The sequence below is a fragment of the Nannospalax galili genome, unplaced genomic scaffold, assembly GCF_000622305.1.
Source record: "Nannospalax galili isolate Female #2095 unplaced genomic scaffold, S.galili_v1.0 scaffold340, whole genome shotgun sequence".
In the NCBI taxonomy this organism is placed as follows: domain Eukaryota; kingdom Metazoa; phylum Chordata; class Mammalia; order Rodentia; family Spalacidae; genus Nannospalax; species Nannospalax galili.
In genome coordinates this window covers 761,330-776,908 of record NW_008347519.1, presented here as the reverse complement: position 1 = coordinate 776,908, position 15,579 = coordinate 761,330, and the positions used below count along the sequence as shown (strand labels likewise).

At 48.5% G+C, this 15,579-nt stretch overlaps 2 protein-coding genes across 10 annotated transcripts in view; both read right to left on the bottom strand.

The window, feature by feature from the left end:
- Positions 1 to 3,048: 3,048 nt before the first annotated feature.
- Positions 3,049 to 12,308, bottom strand: Stac3 (SH3 and cysteine rich domain 3). Of its 2 annotated transcripts, none has more exons than XM_008844084.2 (12): positions 11,697 to 12,308; positions 10,941 to 11,118; positions 10,444 to 10,708; positions 10,119 to 10,216; positions 9,839 to 9,911; positions 7,832 to 7,929; positions 4,883 to 4,949; positions 4,643 to 4,695; positions 4,197 to 4,282; positions 3,950 to 4,001; positions 3,732 to 3,869; positions 3,049 to 3,296 (listed from the first exon to the last, which is right to left on the bottom strand). In XM_008844084.2, the coding sequence occupies exons 2-12, from the start codon at positions 11,004 to 11,006 to the stop codon at positions 3,198 to 3,200; spliced, it is 1,095 nt and encodes a 364-aa protein (XP_008842306.1). In that variant the 5' UTR covers positions 11,007 to 11,118; positions 11,697 to 12,308; the 3' UTR covers positions 3,049 to 3,197. The 2 variants fall into 2 exon arrangements, with proteins under 2 accessions (XP_008842306.1, XP_029424639.1); XM_029568779.1 differs by having other exon boundaries at positions 10,941 to 11,106.
- Positions 12,309 to 14,047: 1,739 nt separating this feature from the next.
- Positions 14,048 to 15,579, bottom strand: part of R3hdm2 (R3H domain containing 2) — a 165,851-nt gene continuing 164,319 nt past the window's right edge. For all 8 annotated transcript variants that reach the window (XM_017800856.2, XM_017800859.2, XM_029568805.1 and 5 more), the window contains one exon: positions 14,048 to 15,088. In XM_017800856.2, the coding sequence (XP_017656345.1) occupies positions 14,748 to 15,088 (341 nt within the window). In that variant the 3' untranslated portion in view covers positions 14,048 to 14,747. The remainder of the gene's footprint in view (positions 15,089 to 15,579) is intronic.

Sequence of the window (15,579 nt, the reverse complement as noted above, 5' to 3'; positions counted from 1 at the left end):
CCGCTTAGGGGAGCGCGCACACGCGTGTGCGTGCGTCACACTGTCATTCGGAAAGATGCTGCCGCGCGGCTCACACCCAGGCACACACCCACGCACTGTCACCGAGACACACTCACCTACAGGCGAAGACGCCAGAGCGCGCGCGCGCACACACACACACACACACACACACACACACACACACGTGTCCCAGTGGCTCTTCTTGATTTTCACACAAACAGTCGTGGAGGCAGAGACTCTCGGAGACGACAGTACACTGGGGCACAGCCAGCCATGAAGAGCGCACAGACACGTTGACGTGTCAAGGCACATAGGAAAGAACAGACACCTAGGCACCCTGGGGCTTATAGATAGAAATTATAGAGATGGGGGAAGAAGGGGTTGGGATAGGAAGTGGACAAACCCTATATTACAAACACAGGAAGAATGACAAAATCGGAACACAGACATGAACCTGGCTCACATTCCCAGACACACCTATACCTCCATAACTGCCAGGAGCACACAATAAGAGACCCTCCCACATCCACTCAGGGTCACCCAAGTTTATGCAGGCGCTGCCATTTGTGCCCTGCGGGGTTGAGTGAGGTTGCCCGGGTCCCAGAGCAGGCCTTATTAGCCTTGCAGTATAATGAGCAGGAGGCGCCTGGGGCTGTGGACTCAGAGGTCTGTGGCCCCTGTGCTCGGCTGCCTACAAGCTTTCTTCTCAGGCCTTCAGGGCCAGCCGTACAGACCTTGGGCTGCCCCTGAAGCAGCAGTAGCAGCCGGCCCTGCCAGCCCCAACTGGAACACTTGGGGTGGGGGAACGATGTCTGGTGGGATATAGGCACTAGCACTAGGAGATTCCCAGGAGCCCCCAACTAGGTTGAAGACAGGGTCAATCTGTACCCTACCTCCTCCAGCATACTTCACACTCTTTAAAGAAGGGGCAGCTTTTTTGTTTTTGTTTTTTGAGAGCGTGGAGAGGAGTGGGATGCAAGTTGTGTCCTGGACCCTAGTACCCCATGTCCTTCTTCTGATCTCTTTTCAATTCAGTTTGCTCCTTGGCCCAGACTTATGACCTTTGCAGTGTGCAGCAGCATCATCCATCACTTAGGCAGCTTGTGGGAGTGGGAAGCACTGGGGACTCAAACTGTCGCTGTCATACCTCCTGCCCTCTCCTGGGACTCACCCTCAGACAACTGAGGAGAAGGGTGTGATCACTGGGTTCAGTCACTATGCCCATTTCTCCGCCCCTGGTGCCCCAGCACCCCTCCTTCCAATTGGGCACAGCCTGTCTCCCTGCTCCTCCCGCCCCCCTTCTCTCGGGCCCTTTGCTTAATTTCCTATTAACTGCTGATAAATCCAATTAAACCGCCGCTCTAATTAGGGACAGCTGCCGGCTCGGTAAGGCGAGGGAGGGGGGCGCTCTGCGAGTGTAGGGAGAACAGCCGCTCTCCCTGCTCTTCGACACCCCCACGCCAAGACTGCCGCCCAATGAGCCAGTAAATTGGTTTTGCTTCAGCATTGTGGTGATGGTGGGACTCTTGACCGCCTGGTGGCGGGGGGGGGGCGCTTGAGTTGAGTCCCTCGGATCGCTTAATGAATAGAGGTGATAGGTATTTTCGTAGTCTCTCCCCTCACTTGTGGTAGACGATTCCAAGGAAGGATGGGACAAAAAGGTTGATTTGTGTGTTACTGGTGTGTGTGTGTGTGTGTGTGTGTGTGTGTGTGTGTGTGTGTGTCTGTGATCTGCTCCTATTCTGGCCCAATAATGATAAAAAGGGGGCTGTCCGAGTTTTCCTGTAAGACCCTCGCCCTCGCGCTGCCTCGCACTGTTGAACATCCGGAAGAGTCAAGGGCAAAGGGAACAAGAAACGGAACCCGGTACCGCAGGGAGTTTTGCTTCCCTACCCCCAGCACACCTCAGCCTTCTGTAAAGAGGAGGAGGGGTTGCCGGTCCCGGGGCCCTCTACTTCCCAGCCCAGCTGAGCCTCTGCCCTCCCCCCGCCAGCAGCAGATGGTGCCCGGGCTCCTGCTGCCAACCTTGCTAGGCGGTGCCAACCTCAGTCCTGGCAGACAACCGGCAGTCGAGAAGAGGCGCTTCTGGCTGGCCAGGACCACCCTCCCCCCCACCCGCTATCAGTCCGAGACCCTCGGTCTGCCCCGCTCCAGCGACCACCCCAAGCTGCCTCTCAATGCTTGGCTCCTAGGCCCCCAAACTCCTGTCTCCTGCTACCCCCCACACCTTCCCACTTCGAGCCACCTGCCGCCCTGACCAGGGCTGGCATATTTGCATATTTGCATATGCAAATAATAACGTTTGCATACGGCGCGCCGCAGGGGGGTCTCCGCCTGGACTGGTTAGCTGTCTGCCTGACGTCCTCTCACTCGGTACCTGTCGGAAAGGGCTGGGGCAGGGGCTGCGCGGGAGGGGTTAGGCCCCACGGCCTCGCTAGCTCAGTTCCCCGAGGACTGGAGGAAGTGTTGCCATGGAGACGGCACGCACCCCACCCCCTCCTAGGCCTAGGGTCTCCGGCTTGGTGTCTCTGGTTCTCTCCCCTTAGCCACCACTCCCCCACCCTTCCCCATCCCTCTCTCCAACCGAGATCTTGCATCGCCCCCTGGCGGCCTAGATCGGCTCTGAACCAGGTTAAGAAATCCAACGGGCCGACCACCAAAAAGGGGGTATTCACCCCTGCCACGCTATCCTCCTCCCAACCACAGGGGTGGCGACTCCAGTGCGGTTCTCCTTTCTTCACTTCCAGCAGAAGCCTAGCCTCCTGAGTGCAAATCTGTCTACTCCCACCAGCCACAGTGATTGGAGAGCAGCTGGAGACGATTCTCCCCGTCTCCGCAGCTCTTCCCCCCTTAATCAAAGAACAAACTTTTCTAACTTTTGTCAAAACTTTAATAAATTCACAACATTCATCAGTTCGTCCCCACGATCCCCGTCGACACCACCTCGTGGAGCCGCACTTTCTCTAGTTCTCGAATGGGCCAGAAGGGATTTACGAGTGAGGGCTGCTCATGGCAGGTATCCGAGGCCCTGGGCAGGGAGAGGGAAGCAGAAGCCAGTCCCTTCCCAGAAGCCTTGTCGTGTTCTAGAAGTCGTGCCCCCATCCGGTCCATTTGCTTTCGCCCTTTTCTTCCCCAACCTCCACAGCGTCTGCCCAGAATGAGGTACAGGTGTCTCCCGCCTGCAGGAGCCAGTACACTTAAATCTCCTCTAGGAAGTCGGTGGGGAACAGCCCCACCTTGCGGCCGGTGTAGACCTTGACGTAGCCACCAGCTTCATCTCCTTTCTGCACTACAATCTAAAAGGTTAAAGGCTTAAGGAGCAAGAGTTGAAACAAGGACAGGCAGATGAGAGCAGAGGGAAGTCATGGGGGGTGGCAGTTATGAAGGCTCGTCTTAGCTTCACTAATGGGTTAGACTCTCCAAGCAGTGTGGTCCGTGAAGATGCATTCAGGCCTGGGATTGGATTAGGGTAATAGAGCTACCTGGTCCTTTTCTTTTTTAAAATAAAAAGTTTTATTATTTTTATTTTTTTGTGTGAATATATTGCCTGCATGTGTGTAAGTGCACCCGTGTTGTGCAATGCCCATGAAAGTCAGGACAGTATCGAATTCCTCTGGAACTGGAGTTACAGATGGTTGTTAGCCACCATGTAGGTGCTGGGAATCAAACCTGGGTCCTCCGCAAGAGCAGTCAGTGCTCTTAACCACTGAGCCATCTCTCCAGCCCCCTACCTGGTCCTTCTTGAGAGTGATCTGTCCGATCTCACGGTTCCCCACAAAGGATCTCGTTACTCGGTGCACACGTTCTCCAGCCCGCACTCGAATGATGAAGTTTGGAGGGAAGAATCCGACCTTCTCTCCAATTTTCCCCTGAAGAGAGCAGTGGTAGACTGAATCTCTCAGGTTCTGGACTCAACCCATATCCCACCTTAGCCCTTGCCATTTCTTACTCGCCACCATTCTTCATTGGAGTCGTCAATGACTGTGATCTTCTCTCCTGGCCTAGGACAGGATCAGAGAGCCCTCTGAGATTTAGGGACCTTATTTACACTTGCATACTAGTTCCTGGCTGTGCCCCAGGTCCAGCTGCAATAGGGAAGCCAAGACTCCCACTCTTTCTCCTTTTCCCATAGAGAGTTCATCTCTCACTTCCCAGTACTCCCCACAATCTCCCCCCGCCCCTTGAAGGCTTCTCACGGGAAATCCAGATCATCCTTCTCCAAGGCTTTGAACCGATAGAGAGCCACAAAGTAATGAGACTGCTGGAAGCCAGGCTGCTTATGCTGGGGGTGGAAGAGGATAATAAGTTACCAGGCCCCTAAACCAACCCTCTTCCAGGTCTCTGAGCTGAGAGTTTGTGTGTGTGTGTGTGTGTGTGTGTGTGTGTGTGTGTGTGTGTGTAGGGTGGATGGAGGTGATGGGAACATCTGATGTGAGAGTTTTGTGTGTGTGTGTGTGTGTGTGTGTGTGTGTGTGTGTGTGTGTGGGGTGGATGGAGGGGATGGGAGCATCTGATTTGAGTGTTTTGTGTCGTGTGTGTGTGTGTGTAGGGTGGATGGAGGTGATGGGAACATCTGATGTGAGTGATGTCAAACCTGGGTTGGGGAGAGGACTAAGGTTCTTGAGGGAGAAGAGGTTCTCACTTTGTCATCAGGTGTCTTCTTCTCAGCCTTTTTGTCTCTTTCTGGGTTGTTTCCTGAGGTGGGAAGCATGGACAATTGTTTCTGCCTCCTGGAGGGCAGCCCTTATTCCCTTTCCCTTGTGTTGGAGGGCCTCTTTATATCCAAACCCTGGGTCTACCCTTTCCCTCTCCAACTGCCTAAGCAGCTAAGCCTTGACCACACCCACCTCACCCCATCTCTGAGGATGGAGATAACACTCACCATCCTGAGACTTGCCTTCCTCTGGCCTGGCTGACTCTGGCTCCTCCTCCATCATGGCTGCTAAAGGCTGGAGGGGACACCAGAGTTAGAGAGATGCTATCTTGGGAACCCATGTTTGCCCTGCCTCTCCGGAGAGTCAGACCAGAGAGCTGTAGAATAATAGTATCTCAAGGTTGGAATACTTGGAGAAAATATCTAGTCTAGCCTAATGCAGAAATTTCTTCTGAAATATGCTGGCAGGTAGGTCACTTACATTGTGCCTAAATATAGCTAATGACAGGGAGTTCACTACTTTACAATAAAATGCCATGCAATTTGGGAGGATTTCCTATATTAAGCCTATGTCAACTTCCCTGTAATCTAATTTAGTTATTGGTATTATTTGCCCTCTGGAGCTTTAAAGGTGAAGCAAACATAGTTCTCTTAAATATTGAAGGACAGCCTACATATCCTTTCTGGCTTTTCTTCCCCAATGAGTTCTTTCAAATAACACCTATGATCCAGATTCCAGGCCTTTCACTATACTGTCTGCCCTTAAAAATACTTGGTGTGTAAGAAAAAAAGGAGGAGGGGGAAGAAGCACAGTTTTCTCCTTATATTTCTTCCCTTCCTCCTCCCCTTCTTTTTGAGACAGAATTTCATGCAGTCCAGCTGTTCTCAAACTCCTTATGTAGCCAAGGATGACCTTGAACTCCTGATTTTCCTGCCACCCAAATGCTGAGATTACAGGCATGCATCACCTCACCTGTCTGGCAACATAGTTTTCATATTTCCCTTCAGAGAACAGAACTCAAGAGTTTGGTAGTCTTTCTGGAAACAGCCTTGTAATTCATAGTTCACTTGACAGAAATCTGTTTTCTGTACCCAAGCTCTATATCAAGAACTCTGAAGGCAGATTGCTAGTTATTTCTAGGCAGTTATATTTTTTTATCCAAGAAAAGCAAATTTTTTCTTATGAAATTTCAAATTATTAAAGTGGGGCATGGCGGTACATACCTATAATCTCAGCACTTGGGAGGCTAAGGCAGGAGGATCATGAATTCAAGGCCAGCCTAGGCTACAGAGCAATTCCCAAGCAGCCTGTTGCACACCACAGGACTCTCAGAATAGAAGAGTATAGAATAATAGAACAGAACAGAGCAGAATAAAATAGAATATTATAGAACAGAACAGAATGGGAGTTGGGGATGTAGTTAGTTGACTGAGTGCTTGCCTAGCATGCATGAAGCCTTGGGTTTGATTCCTAGCACCACATAAACCACGTGTGGTGGCAAATATCTGTAATCCTAGAACTCTGGAGATGTAGGTAGGAGGATCAGATGTCCAAGATCATCTTCAGTTACAGAGAATTTGAGGCCAGTTTGGGCTACAGGAGATCCTATCCCCCCAAAAGGAGGGAGGGTGCTGGAGAGATGGCTCAGCAGTTAAGAGCACTTGGTACTCTTACAGAGGACCTGAGTTCAGTTCCCAGCACCCATGTTGGGTGCTGCCAACTGCCGACAACTCCAGCTCTAGGGGATCTGATGCCCTCTTCTAACCTCTGTGGGTTCCATGAACATACACACATACATACACATAAATGAAAAAAAAATTTATATAGAAAGAAAGAGAAAAATAAATAAGAATTGGATAGAGAGGGCTCAGCAGTTAAAAGCACTTACTGCCTTTTTTTTGGAGGGGGGTCTTTTTGAGACAGGGTTTCCCTGTAGCCCCAGCTGTCCTGGAACTCACTATGTAGACCAGGCTGGCCTTGAACTCACAGAGATCCACCTGCCTCTGCCTCCTGAGTGCTGGGATTAAAGGCGTGCACTACCAAGCCCGGCCACTTACTGCTTTTGTAGGGGACCTAAGGTGGGTTCCCAGCACCCACAACAGGTGGCTTACAACTACCTTTAACTCCAGCTGCAGGGGATCCAATTCTCTCATCTGGCCTACTTAGGCACTTGAAATCACATGCACATACCCCTCCCCCCACACATATAATTAAAAATCAAATACATCTAAAAACTAATTAATTCAACATAAAAGTTTAAATCATTAGTTTAGGCTCTTCTGGCCTATAAGATTTTAAAAGACTATTCAGTGTGTATGTTTTTCCTTCTAACTTCCTCATTAACTTAGAGACTATGCCATTTGAGTCTTCATTTGTATCAATAAGGAAAAAAAGGCTGAGGACCATGGGCCAAATCACATTATAAAGCAACAAAAACTTCTCTCTAGTTGGACACTCCTAAAACACCAGGACCTATTGGCCCCTGCCATTCAATGTTAGGAATCTTTCTAACACCATCCATCCATCTTCATCCATCTGGTTGTCCAGAGAGATATTAGTTGCCTGCTGAGCCAAACACACATTTTTGGCCTTACCAACCTTGTAACTCTACTCTAAAACACAACGAGGTTTCTCTTGACCACTAGCTCTGTGCGTCAGTTTCATCTATAAGATGAACAGACCACACCAGGTAATCTTCATGGATACTTGCATGGCTCTAGAATTCTCTCATTAACTTGAAATGACTATAGTTCCCAAATGGAAGAGCAAAGCTTTTACCTCTGTCATCCAACAATGCCAGGCCTGGGACTTAGCCTTTTGTGAACCTAACCTGTCAATTTTAGAAGGGAGTTGAGAAAGCATTACTCCATAGCAGGAGTGAATTTGCTTTTCACGGTTGAGGACTGAACCAGGAGACCTTACACATGCATACTAGGTAAGTACTCTGCCACTGAACTAGAGTCTCAATGCTGTGGCAGAAGTTCTTAACCTGAGGCTCATGGGGAGGTACATAAAGCCCCCCAAACCATCTAAAATTTCATATAAAAATGTTTCTGTTAGGTTATGTGCCACTCGAGGGACGAGGATCCGTAACTTCCGTCAGTTTTCCAAAAGGAGAAATGACTTGTCCCATTGAGTTTCTGGGAGGGGCTTCTGTGGGGACATATGGTGCTCACATTTTTCTTATCTGCCTGTCCTTTCTTCCGTTCCTTGTTTGCCATGATCACCCCGATGCGCAGAGTTTCAAACACAGGGTCATTGTGATTGGCAGCAGCTAGCAGGATGGGAGGAGAAAAGACATTACTGGGAGGTAGAAAAGGGCTTAGAGGGACCGCTAAAGGAAGAGACAGCTAGGACTCAATGTGTACTTGTAGGGACTTGGGAATCAGAGGTGGGAAGGACAGGGAAGGGCCAGCTGTGTAGTACCTAGGTCACCAATCTATATAGGACTCTAGACATCACTGGAAATGAAATGGGGTAACTATGTCTCAGGAATCCTCCTTCTAGGCAGAATACTTATATGGTCCATTTCTTGGGAGTCAGGGCATGCCTGGAATCACTATCATACTGCTGCTGGCTTTTGTTCTGTGGAGTGGGCATGTGTGCAAGCTGATGTGCTATGCACCAGTGTATTTTTAAAAATATTTTATTATTTTTATGTGTATGAGTGTATTGCCTGCATATATGTGAGTGCACCCATGTAATGCAATGCCACAAAGGTCAGAAGAGGGCTTCGGATTCCCCCGGAACTGGAATTAAGGATGGTTCATAGCTGCCATGTGGGTGCTGGAAATCGAACCCGGGTCGTCTGCAAGAGCAGTCAGTGCCCTTAACTGCTGAGCCATCTCTCCAGCCCGCACCAGTGTATTCTTTTGCTCTCATGCTCTTCACAGAGTTTGGCCTCTCTCTCTCCCAAATAAATTTGATCAAGTATTAAATGAATATATTTTCTTTGTTTGAGACAGGGTCTTACTATGTAGTCTTGATTGGTCTGGAACCGTGAGGTATGCCTGTCTCCTTCTCTCAACTACTGAGACTAAAGGTGTGTGCCACCATGCCTGGCTTCAATGAACACATTAAAAATACTTTATTTGCTGGGTGTGGTGGCGCATGCCTTTAATCCCAGCACTTGGGAGGGAGAGGCAGGCAGATCTTTGTAAGTTTGAGACCAGCCTGAATTACATAGTGAGTTCCAGGACAGCTGGAGCTACAGGGAGACCCTGTCTCAAAAAGACCAAAACAAACAAACAAACAAACAAAAAAAAACCAACTTTATTTTTGCGGGGCGTGGTGGTGCACGCTTTTGATCCCAGCACTCAGGAGGCAGAGGCAGGCGGATCATCTGTGAGTTCAAGGCCAGCCTGGTCTACAGAGTGAGTTCAAGGCAGCTGGAACTACAGGGAGACCCTGTCTCAAAAAGACAACAACAAAAAAAACTTTTATGTGTATGAGTGTGTTGCCTGCAGGTATATAAGTACACTCATGTTGTGCAATGCCCCCAGAGGTCAGAAGAGGGCATTGGATCCCCTGGAACTGGAGTTTCAGATCGTTGTTAGCTGCCATGTGAATCAAACCTGGGTCCTCTGCAAGAGCAGTAGGTGCTCGTAACCACTGAGCCATCTCTCCAGCCCCATGAATACACCTTTAAGAGTTGCTAAATCAGGAACTTGTTCAGGATATCCACAGCTCTTGGTCTGGTCCTGAGTGTGGTATCACTCAGTAACAAGGATGAGAACAGTCCTTGTTTTTTTTTTTTTGTTGTTGTTTGTCTTTTTGAGACAGGGTCTCCCTGTAGCCCCAGCTGTCCTCGAAATCACTATGTAGACCAGGCTGGCCTTGAACTCACAGAGATCCGCCTGCCTCTGCCTCCCAAGTGCTGGGATTAAAGGTGTGCGCCACCATGCCCAGCCCCTGAATCCTTGTTTTTTACTTAGAAATGGTTTGAAAGTAGATTAAGGTTTCAGTCTTGGCTCTGTCTCTGGCTGTTTGTAGTCCTAGCTAACAAACTCTTATCTCATGCAACTATAAACCAAAAAGTAATGGCTGTATCCCAAATAACTATTAAAATATTAGAATGAGAACTGTGGAAATAGAATAATTTCACTTCAGATTTACTTTCCAAAGAGGCGGCATAAAACCATCTCTGAGACTTGCCCACTCCCTCAAGTCATATGGGCACTTACAGACATCTTTGACACAAGCATACTGTTGATTGCTGTAGAGTGGGGAGCTATAGGCCCGATGGAAACCAGGTGGCTGTAGGATAGGATATGGGAAAGCATTAGAAGTTGCAAGGTAGGGCCCAGAATCCCACCTCCCCAATGAGTGCTCACTCTTTCTCAGAGTAATAGACTGGTTGAGAAAGAAAAAGCAGGGAAATGTAAGGGAAACCTGAGGGGTCAGTAAGAGGTAACTGATGCACATGTGCCCTCCCTTCCACTTTGTTCCCTACAGCCTACTTACGATCTTGCCGAAGCATCTCTGCATCTCCACGTAGGACTGACAATGTTCATGGATGTTGGTTTTGCAATTCTTACAGCGGAGCCCAAATTTGTTATTGACTTGGAGGGGGAGAACATTTGAGTAAGGTTCTGGCTTCCCCTTTCCCTTTGGACCACTCCAGCTATTTTAGCTCTGATCTGGTTTTTTTTTGGGACCCTACATTGTCAATCTCAAACAGTATTTCATAAGGTGAATCTTGCCATGGTCTGTTAAAGACACTCCTAAGCCCTTCCCCACCCCCAGTGAGCCTTCCATCTCGTACTCTCCACTTCCCTTCAAGACTCACGCACAATCATCCGGGCACAGACATCACAGAACTTTGGCTTCTTGAAGAAGTGATCTTTGAATTTGTGAGGCTTGTCATTGACAAGCTTAGGAGGTTCTGGGGGGGGTTCTTCCTCCTCCTCCTCTTCTTCCTCTTCCTCATAGATATAGTAGATAGGCCCACCCCCAGCTCCCACTGCCTCTCCATTCGCCTGGGGCTCTGGGGGAAGCTCCATCTCCTTTGTCTCTGGAGAGCCCTTCCTGAATAGCTGCTTCAGCCGCTGTAGCTGAGGGAAGGAGTGAAGGAAACCAGTCTTAAAAGGAAGGTCGCCTTCTCTTTTTTTCTAGCATAGGACAAGCAGTGTGCTCCAGGATTACAGGATTGGGGGCTGCAATTGTTGCCTAGATAGCCTAACACAAATGAGTCACGCACAAGTGGGATCAATACAAGCAGTTTTCTTCAGAGACTGTTAGGGCTTCCCAGCCCCCCATACCCAGTGGTCAAAGGCCCAGACTCACCCCACTTTGAGGATTCTCTGCTGGGAAGGAGGGCTTAGGGGACTCCAGCACCTCCTTTTCTGTCATCCTGCAAGAGGTTGGACCCCACTATGATATCTAATCCCTGACTGCCATTCTTCTTTTCCTTTATTCCGCTCCTTACAGAAGGGTGGTCAGTGAAGAGAGGCTTTGGGAGAAACTTGGTTAAACAAGAGAGCCTTTGGTAGAGCTTATGATCAGATTCTATGGTCCAGAAAAAAGCCCAACAGACCAAAGAACTTCCCAACAAGTTCCTAAAACTGGTATCTTACCACCTCAAGGGGCAGCATGAGAGTTTATGAACCCAATACAATGTTAAAGGCTGCCTGGCTTTGCGATTTTCCTACAGGTATTCATTGATGATTGACATGACACCTTCCCAGCGGCTTCAAGAGTTTTTAACCTGTGTCCCTGCCTGCATGCATGGAGAGAGGCCTGAGAGATTTGCTCTCCCCTACCTCTCTCCTGAGTCCCAGGGGCCTTGTGCCTGGTTCTGTCCTGGCCTGCCTCAGGCCTTAGCTATTTTAAGTTTTCAGAGTAATATGAGCCTTTGCTTCCCTTACTACTCCATTCCCTGGCCTTACCCCACCCCATCCCACCCCCAACCCTAATTGGCTCATCCTGAAGTAAAACAATTTCACTTCTAAAACCCAAACTACTCACAACCAAGGAAAAAAATGAAGCAGCTGGGTAGACTAGGAATGGGGGAAATGAAAAGAGGATGAAGAGGAAACTTACTTTTGAGACTCCCTAAATCAGTCCACAGTCTGTGGAGAGAAGAGGGGATCCCTGGGGCCTTGATGATGGTGCTGGGGGAGGGCTGGTCCTCTTCCTTTGGGGCTAAGCCCCCCAGTACCCTCTGGACTCACACCAGCTACCCACGCAGTATTCGTAGGCCTCCTAGCCTTTCACCTTGGTGGCAGAGCTGAAATGACAGGGCTGGAGGGGAGAGGACAGCTGAGCAGCACAGCTGACTGGGAGAAATTGGAAACGGGGATGTCTGGGGCAGGGCTTGACCCTAACTCCTCCCATCCCCCAGAGTAGCTCTTCTCTGATTATTTATGGTGAGCAAGTCAGTACTGGTTGGTTCTCTCCACTATGTGGGTCCTGGGTATTGAATTTAGGTCATCAGGCTTGGCTGTAGGTACCTTTACCTGAGCCATCTTGCTGGGCCTTGATGAATTGATTTAGTGTATGGGTACGTGCCACCGCATACATGTGGAGATCAAGGGGCAACTTGCAAGAGTTGGTTTCCTCCTACCACGTGGTTCTGAAGACTCAAACTCAGGTTATCAGGCTTGGTACCAAGCTCTTTATGGTGAGGTTTTTTTTGGTGTTTTTTTTTTTCTTTTCTTTTTGAGACAGGGTCTCCTTGTACTCCTGGCTGTCCTGGAACTTACTATGCAGACCAGGTTGGCCTCACAAAGATCTGCCTGCCTCTGTCTCCCAAGTGCTGGGATTAAAGGCGTGCACCACTATGCCCAGCGTGTCCTATGGTGAGTTTTTAAAAAGAATTTTTATGTGTATGAGTGTTTTGCCTGCATGTATGTAAGTGTACTCATGTGTGCAATGCTTGTGGAGGCCAGAAGATGATGATGGATCAATCCCCTGGAACTGGAGCTATAGACAGTTGTTAGCTACCATATGGGTGCTGGAAACTGAACCTGAGTCTTCTACAAGAGCATCAGTGTCCTTAACCTCCCTAGAAACTGAACCTGAGTCTTCTACAAGAGCATCAGTGTCCTTAACCTCTCTGCCATCTCACCCCATAGTGAGTTTTTATCACTTGTAAATAATGTCCTTTTCTCCATGAGAACTGCAAACTCTAGAAGGTAAGATGGCCAAGCTTTATATTCCTAAATCTTTTTGACTCCAATTCTACATCTCACGTTTGATACCACAACTGAAAGGCTGTATGAACTGAAAGGCTGTATGAACTGAAAGGCTGTATGAACTGAAAGGCTGTATGAACTGAAAGGCAAATGGCTGACATTCTTTTAGGGATATAGCTTTCTCTACTCTTTGGATTATCCCATGGCTGAAAGATCCTACAGGACAGCAAAGTTAAGGTGTTTAGAGTCTATGTGTGAGAAATAAAGGACTACACTGGAAGCTGGGTCACATAAGCTCTTGGAGAAGGCTGGACAGAGATACTGTTACCCAGACCCAAGAGATTTCCAGGGTAGTGTGCTATGTCATTTTCTACCCACTGTTCTTTTCTGTTTTTTCAGGGTTTTAGGTTGGGCCTGGTGGCTCATGTCTATAATCTCAGAACTCATGAGGCTGAAGCAGGAGGATCAATGTGTCTGAGGCCAGCCTGGGCTATAGAGTGAGACTCTGCCTCAAAACAACAAAAACAAATGAAAAAGAAAAGGGAGTACTGGATGGATCTGAGTCTACAGGTTCTTTAATGTCCTTGCCCTACCAGGCTGTCCAACAGAAATGGCCTTAAGAATCTCCAGACAGAGGAAAAGTGGGTGACTTCTGTTGTTTAGTTTTCTGTAGCTGCATGGAACATGAACTGCTGAATGTGTGCCTGGGTAACACAGCATCTTGGCACTGGAAGTTCAGCTGGTGTAGATTTATTGTAAGAAACATCCACTTGTGTTTCTTCCACGAACACAATCCTTTGGCTTCAGGATTAAGGGTGTAAGTTCTCCATCTTTGAAGGGTTTTCAGAAGATTAGATGGATAGGAATGAGGTTAGTATCTTGACCCAGTTCTGGACTTCACTCACCCCTCCCCAGCTCAGTGGCAAGGGCTATAATGAATAGCAGAATTAATGGGCAGGAAGGAGCCTCTGATGCGGACACAAAGGCCCAGAACTGAGAAGCAATGTGCTTGATGAACAGCAACTTGCAACAGAGTTGAGAGAGCCCCAGGCCAAGATTCCACAGAGACCCAGCCATCTATTAGAATTGCATTCAGGGAAGAGGAGGGATCGGAAGGATGAGGGTCAGGAAAATAGATGTCCATATGCTAGGGAAAACGCCCAACCTACAGTGAACCCTTCCAGTAGTTGTGGGTCTGTACCTACCCAGAACCTCCAGCCCCACCCGCACCAAGCAACAGAGAAACAGTGACTGGTGTCCAGTGACAGTTTTTTTATATTTAAAATCAAAACCAACCTCCCTCCAAGTAACCCCCCAAACAAACAAAAAAACCAGATTAAATAAAATTTACAGTGAATATACCCAGCAAACATCTGTATGTGCAATTAAATACTGTGTCTGTTACTGCGGCACAAACCTCAAACAAACAATATACAAGTGTTCTGGGGATTGGGGGGTCCCAAGTTTTAACTCTGTAGGGTTTGGGGAGATGAGATGGGAGGAGTGAGAGAATGGGGAAATCAATTTATTTTTCTTAATTCTGTCCATATAAATATATTCATGAAGACCAAAAAAGGAAAGGGGGCTTGGAATGGTAAGGAAATTGGAGGAGAGGGGAGTGTGGGACCCTCTCAATTCTACCTGACCAAAAAAAAAAAAGAAAAAAAAAAAGAAATTAATTTCATGGTGGGAGAAGAGATTCAAAAAATGATAGAAGAGAATGGGAAGGAGAGGGAAACAAAGGGGGACCAACCAGGGAAAAAGAGGACTCATGGCAAGGGAGAAAGGAGTCCAGTGCCAGTGTGAGGAGAGGTCTGCTTTTCTCTTCAGCCGTAATGTGGTAGGCTCCAGTTTGGTGGCTATCTTCCTTACTTCCTGCCTCTGGCCGAGTCCTCCTGCTTTGGCTCCCTCTATGCTGCCTCCACCCTAATTGTGCCAATTCCTTCCCCTCCTCCATTTATTGGGAGCTGGCTCGCTCCAGGATCCTCAGGTCATAGTTCTTTTTGGCCACTCGAAGTTTGAAGCGACTCACAGAGTTGTTGAGGCGAAGGGAGGCATTCTGGGCAGCCAGGGGGCTGGGGAATACAGCCACGATGGTGTACAAGGCAGCAAGGTCCGAGTGACGACCATTCTCGGCAGTCCCACTGTTGTCCCCACCACCTGCACCAGGCAGCCCCTGAGCATCCTTAAGCCACTGGATCTTGGCACCAGACATGGCGAGCTGAGTGAAGAGTTTGTCTGCCTCTGTACGTGTGATGCCCTCAGGGAGATCTGTCACCTCCAGCACCCGTCCCAGCACTAAAAGGGGAGGAAAGAGGACAAGGTTGTGAGGGGCAGAGTAAGGACTGGACAGTGGCCTAGTATAGTAGTATTCAGGGGACCAAGCCTGTATATAATGCCCTCAAAAGCCCTACCTTTCCCACTTAGCCATCTTCCCTCCCCAAATCAACCCAACTGCCCCGCCTCGACCCTGACTGGGGTACCCAGAAAAAAAAAGCACTTTTTTCTTCTAACCCAGAGATAGAAGAAGGGACTGCTAATTAGAATCTCAGGTCTCTGATCTGGGAACCTACACCTGGATTTTTTTTTTACAGGGTATCACTACTATGAAGGTAATGTAGCTTTGTTGACAGTCTTTAATAAAAAAGTCAGAGGATCAGTCTAAAACATGTCCCACAGTTCCCTTCCCATCCAGAGGCTGGTCCAGATAGAGCCTTCCTTCTTATCATCTTGGAAGGTCTTATTGCCCTTCCCTTTCTTTGCTTGTTTAGGCAACAGCTGCAGATTAA

Bases quoted from the DNA above. Each gene is read 5' to 3' on its own strand.
- Stac3 (XM_008844084.2), bottom strand. From the start codon at position 11,006: ATGACAGAAAAGGAGGTGCTGGAGTCCCCTAAGCCCTCCTTCCCAGCA. The intron at 10,709-10,940 runs GTGAGTCTGGGC...TCCTTCCCTCAG, and splicing joins CAGAGAATCCTCAAAGTGGG to CTACAGCGGCTGAAGCAGCT. The intron at 4,696-4,882 runs GTGAGTGTTATC...TTCCCACCTCAG, and splicing joins GGAAGGCAAGTCTCAGGATG to GAAACAACCCAGAAAGAGAC.